The sequence below is a fragment of the Magnolia sinica genome, chromosome 7 (genome assembly GCF_029962835.1).
Source record: "Magnolia sinica isolate HGM2019 chromosome 7, MsV1, whole genome shotgun sequence".
NCBI classification, from domain to species: domain Eukaryota; kingdom Viridiplantae; phylum Streptophyta; class Magnoliopsida; order Magnoliales; family Magnoliaceae; genus Magnolia; species Magnolia sinica.
The window spans coordinates 88,275,307-88,281,223 of NC_080579.1; the positions used below are offsets into that span (position 1 = coordinate 88,275,307).

Below are 5,917 nucleotides of genomic sequence, written 5' to 3' on the forward strand. Positions count from 1 at the left end.
TGAACGATCCCAACTTATATATATATATATATATATATATATATATATATATATAATAGAGGTTGGCCATCACAGGTACCCATGTGGCCTAGGGTAGATGTTTGACTCACATCACAGTGGGGCCCGTACAGCTCAACTTCCCACACGGTCTACGCACATGTGTGTGTGTGGATATATAGTTTAATAATGATAAATTCATATTAATTAGACATGTTGTCCATATTTTTCTGTTTTAACCATGATCATGGTAGAGAATATCTGTTAATGACATGGATAATTACCTCAAAGCCCATGCGAAGGAACTGATAGTACTGTGCGATTATCGTACTTGATCCTGCGTACGCAGATAAATTTTTTTTTTTAGCTTTCGATTTCCTTGAGCACCATAAGTTATAGTACTCAGAGCTCAGGTTGGATAAGTGAACAGGACAATCGATAAATCTGGACCGTCAATTGGGTCCGAAAGCACACTTCATGGGCCACCCAGAAAAAATCACACCAATTAGATGATCTAATCCTCTCTACACATGCAATGGGATGGTTACACTATAACAATTCATACTTTTTACGACAAGTTTGCTAAAAATTCCAAACTCTACACAAAATTGCGACTAGTCGCTAATTTTGTTGCAAATACACCGTCACAAATTTTATTTAGTGACGAAAATGTTAACCCATCGTCAATTACTCAATTATTTATGACGATCTAATAACTTGTAACTAAAAATGTCATTACGAAGAGTCTAAATTGTTGCGGTGAATTAGGATCCTTTGGTGAGAGTGATTCTTTTGAACCATAGGTAATCCATCATGGCCCCACCAAGTGGATGGCTGTGACTGTTACTTGACAATCTTGATTGTCCATTTTATAGGCCAATGAGATGGTTCAAATCTCCTGATTGGTGTGATTTTTTTCTCAGCAACCTATTAGTATTAAGCAGTACCCAATGGATGGTTGTGACCGTTAATTGACAATCTTGACCATCCATTTTATGTGGACGCTAGCTGGACACGTACCCTTGGAGAAGTTGAGGGTGAAGGTTGGTTGATCAGATCCAAGGTAGTTGATGTGGAAGATGAGTTCCTCAGGTAAGTCTTCCTTACTCCTCCATATCACCCATCCGATCCCAGCATAGACGAGTCCGTACTTGTGTCCGCTCACGTTGATGCTCTTCACCAACGGTAGCCGAAAATCCCATTCCAGATCGGGGTACAGGAAAGGCGCGATGAATCCACCGCTCGCTGCGTCCACGTGGATTGGAGTATTCCATCTGTGGTCCAAAAATCAACTATACATTGAAATAATATAATTCATGGTTTGGTTGTTTGAAGAGATCACAACCATTGCAAGACATCTGGGAGCTGTTTGATCATGATCTGATGGTGATTAAATTCATGGGGTCCACCATTTTCTCAAGGTACATGCGTTTTGGTATGATAGGCTTGGCCGGGCCGAATATGAGTCACGGAGGCTTAAACCTGTGCTGATGTGGAGCGGGTTTTGAATACTTTCATGGCCAAGATGGGCTAGAGAAGGCCTCATCGGAGGCGAACTGTTAGGACCCAAAAGCAGGCATCTCACGAACCAGAATGAGTTATTCCACGTGCAATACATCACTTTAGGAAGGAGAAGCTACTTTAGCCAACCAACCTGCTACGTTGGTTGATGATGTAGGGATGAACGTGATGATGTCGATCACCATCTTCCTCAAGGATAACTACTCTAAATCTACGGAGCTTTACTGGACTCATCATAGAGACTTCTCAAATCAATGAGGAAAAAAAACAAAAAAAGATAGAAATAAATTCTAAAAAATTTGTAAGTTGATTGATAATTCCAATAAACAAGTTTACAACCCTTTAAATAGGTATGTTAAGCCATGGAAGAAGTTTCAAAATTAAACTACAACTAAAACTCCTAGAAATCGCTACTTACTTTAAATACTAAACTTACTATAAATAGAGGGTCATGATTTCCACTAGTGCTCATGATTTTCAACTAAAAATAGAAAGTGTCCTATTTGACTTCATCATGATATTCTCCTAATTATTATAAGCACTATTCTCCTAATTATTCTAAGCACTTTTTATGTTTGACGCATCTCCTAAAGTCCAATGGATGAAGAGTTATAATCAAACTAAAACTTACTATAAATAGTAAAAATGAAAATAAAACGACAATTCGATCATCGATCTAACAGAATCTTGTAAATTTGGCTTGCGCAACTAGGCATAGCTTGGTTGAATGGATAAAGTAGCTCATCCTACCCCAAAATCATACATGCCACATCGAATAATTTATTTCAATTTGCGAGATACGTCCGTTTTAAAGTCTGGACGGTCCGAATTACTTCTGCTTCTGATCGGGCCTTTTCTGATCCATCTTGTCTATGAAACTGACCGCGACCTGCTCTACATCTGTTGACCACGCCGAATTTGTGAGATTCCATCAAATTGATGGTTGAAAGTCCATTTTAATTTCATTTTTACTATTTATACTAAGTTTTAGTTTGGGCATAACTCTTAATCCTTCTAGCCTTAGGAGTAGCGAACAACATGTAAAGGGCTTATAAAAATTAGGAGAATAATGTGGTTAGGTCAAATTGGACACTATTTTTGGTCGAAACCATTAAGTCTAGTAGAAATCATGATAGTCTATAAACCGTAAGTTTATTGTTTATAGTAAGTCACATTTTTAAGGAGTTTTGTGTTGGAGTTTGATTTTGAAACTTCTTTCTTCCTTTGATATCATTATTTAAAGGATTGTAAATTTGTTTTTATTATCAATCAATTTATTTTCGAATTTATCATAATTTTTTTCTTATTTTTCTATTCCCCCTCGTATATTTGAGAATGATCTCTATGAAGAGACGATGTCAAATGTACAAAGTATACACATGCAAAAAGAAGCAAGTCTACGTACCCAGTTTTCTTGTTCTTCTCCATGAGAAGATGGTTTAGAAGCTTAACATCTTCAAACTCTCCGGTGAGGGTCGAACCCAAGATCGCTGCGACGCATATCGTATTCTCATCAACCATTTCTACCGCCTTCACCGGATCCATGACATAATAACCTTCTCTCAACTTCACTTCTTTCAACTCGACTTCAAAATACCGTGCAAATTTCTCCCAACAAACCTAAATCAATACCATCACTATCATATCAGCATGTGAGGTAACATGTCGTGATTTGACCATAACTACTTAGTCGAAACAAACATTTTGATCGAACCACATAGTTTTATTTGTTTGTTGTGAGGCATGTCTCGTTTCAAGATTTATCCAAGGTAATCTCACTTCAATTCTATTTAGGTATAGTATAGACATATCATGCTCTTATAAAAATAAAATTCTCTCAATTTCACTTTGCCTCGGATTCTCTACATATAATTAAAAAAACTCCGTTTGGCCCCGATTCGATTTGTGACTCACCTTAGTTGAGGCTGAATCGACCCAACTTTCTCGATTCAGGAATGACTCAGGGTATCAAACCAGATCAGGTCCAACTGAGTCCGAAAAGACTCAGATAAGCGTCTCGTCGAGTCTTAGAACAATGTATGGAAGTTGATCAGGACTAGTGATTTTGTGATCACCATGTGGGCCTTATGGGTTTTGTGCATTGAAGGGTAGTGGCCCACCCAATAACATACCTGATTATACACTTTACGGTTGAGATGTTTGCACATGTATGATTCAATGTCACATGCAAAATGCTGAAGAATTCACCTATGTACCTGTACGTTTGAACCAGTGACAATGTTGGGCCTGTCGTAGGGTTTTCCCTGAGCCTTTCTCTTCTTCTGCCAAATCCTCTTGAATGCAAGCCCGGCCAACATGATCGCTTCCGACGATCCAACCGTCGCCACTCCGACCACAGTTTCTTTCTCACCGACGGGCGCATTGAGAAGGTGAGCTATCATATTCACACATCGATTCTGCTCACACCAAACATGTAAGATATCAAAACATCATGGCAACCAAATTTAGGTAACAATATAGTTTGTTCTATAACTTGGGTGGGCCATTACTTTTCTGATGAATCGGTGGACGGCTGAGAATACTTGCCTGAAGCTCTGTGGTGACGGGATATTCATCCATATCAACGTAATTTTTGTTCATCGACTCCATGATCAGCTTATCGCACTCCGTTTCCATCCATGTGGTCACGAACGAAGCTAAATTAAGCCTCGGATTACCGTCTAACAACAACTCGTCATGGATTATCTCATAGGCCACCTCCTTTGGAATTGGATTCTCCGGCATCCTATACCTGAAAAGCCATTTTCAATGCTTACAATACAAGAAAATTTATTCTTAGTGTTAATGACCTGTTTGGAATGTGGGATTAGGTAGGATTAGGTAGTATCTAATTGCAATTGGTCCAATGTGAGATGGATTGGATTAATCCAAGTATCATATTATTTAGTTTCAACAGGAGATACCGAGGGATTTTTTGTGGATTTCAAAATCCACTACATTTGTGGGCCCGTGTTAATACATGTTTTATCCACACCGTACATCAATATGCTCCTTTGGACATGACAATCAAATTACACATGCATGTAGGTGACCAGCATCAGTTGTGAAATCTACTCTGTTGATTACAATTTTATGGTCCACCAAAAGTAAGTTTCACTTAACATAGTGCTTTTAACAAAGGAAGAATTTGATCCCAAACATGGGATTGTATGGTCAAAATATCATGGTATTTCTAAACATATGATCATTATGCAATAATGGTGTCAATTTCACTTTATGTAATTCAATACCATTTAATGACCCTAACCATTTGATTGACAAGCATCTTTAGATTTATTTATTTTTTTCCTATCACTTTGATCTTGCAAATGGAAGCTGTTGATCAAACTGTAATGAGCAGCTGAGCAATGAGATCAATGGCTATGGCACATTGTGACCTACAGTTTGAATGGTCCATATCATGGGTATTTCATATCCACCTTTGTAGGCCTGTTTGGATGCGAAGAATCTTGAAGAAAACAATCAATTTTCCATTTATTTAACATTTACAAATGTTTCCATTGCAAAGAAAATCTTAAATTTTTGTAGTAGTAACTGTATATAATTTATGTAGTTAGCACAAAATACAAAGTGATTATTGTCTAATAAAAAATATAAATTTTATTAGCTATTCAAATGAAACCAGAATCATTATAGTTATCCATGTTCATGGTATGGATCCCTCGTATCCAAGGAATGCCTAAACGGTTACATAGCAGCCATTAAATAACAGTACCGATGACCATCATGCATAACAGGACCAAAACAAACCTTATAGAAAAATGGCCTATTTCAGCCCCAAAAAGTCCTATAATAGGACTAATAAATATATTTTCAAAACAAAAAAGAACCAAAAAAAAAAAAAAGACTTCTGATGATTGTTGTCGTGGTAGTAATAGTGGTGGCCGTAACAGTATCGTCACGAAATACCTAGCTAATATTCAAGTAGACTCTGAAATAATTAAAAAAAGATGGACTAAAAATACAATGTTGGGCATCTTCAAGCCACTAACATTTTCTAAGATTGTGATTACGAAAAATGGGTGGGAAATGCAACCTTGGCAATGGGTCCCGAACATATCTCGTGGCGAAAATGGAATTGATGAAGGTGGAGGATGCTTCTTCCTTGGATTGAACAACAGTAAGGACCATGATTGCTTGAGCCCGTAAAATCCAATCCAATCTAATTGTAATTTGGTAGGCCTCTATTTATATAAAATGGTAGTATTAGTGAATCCAATTCTTTATTCTTTGCTTGCATTTTTGGCTTTTGGATTGGATTGAGTGGGGTTCTTTGCTTTCTTAAATGGAAATCATGTTTACAAGGACTTGGTTTTTTATTTTTATTTTTAATTCCTTTCGTGCTTAGGCCCATCTAATCATAGTTTGCTTTGAAGAA

The 5,917-nt window shown here is 37.3% G+C and overlaps 1 protein-coding gene across 1 annotated transcript; it reads right to left on the reverse strand.

The window, feature by feature from the left end:
- Positions 1 to 242: 242 nt before the first annotated feature.
- On the reverse strand, positions 243 to 5,710 carry LOC131250700 (glutamate decarboxylase 4-like). Its single transcript, XM_058250980.1, has 6 exons — positions 5,576 to 5,710; positions 4,066 to 4,270; positions 3,735 to 3,935; positions 2,924 to 3,138; positions 1,018 to 1,271; positions 243 to 334 (listed from the first exon to the last, which is right to left on the reverse strand). The coding sequence occupies exons 1-6, from the start codon at positions 5,668 to 5,670 to the stop codon at positions 243 to 245; spliced, it is 1,062 nt and encodes a 353-aa protein (XP_058106963.1). The 5' UTR covers positions 5,671 to 5,710.
- Positions 5,711 to 5,917: the final 207 nt, after the last annotated feature.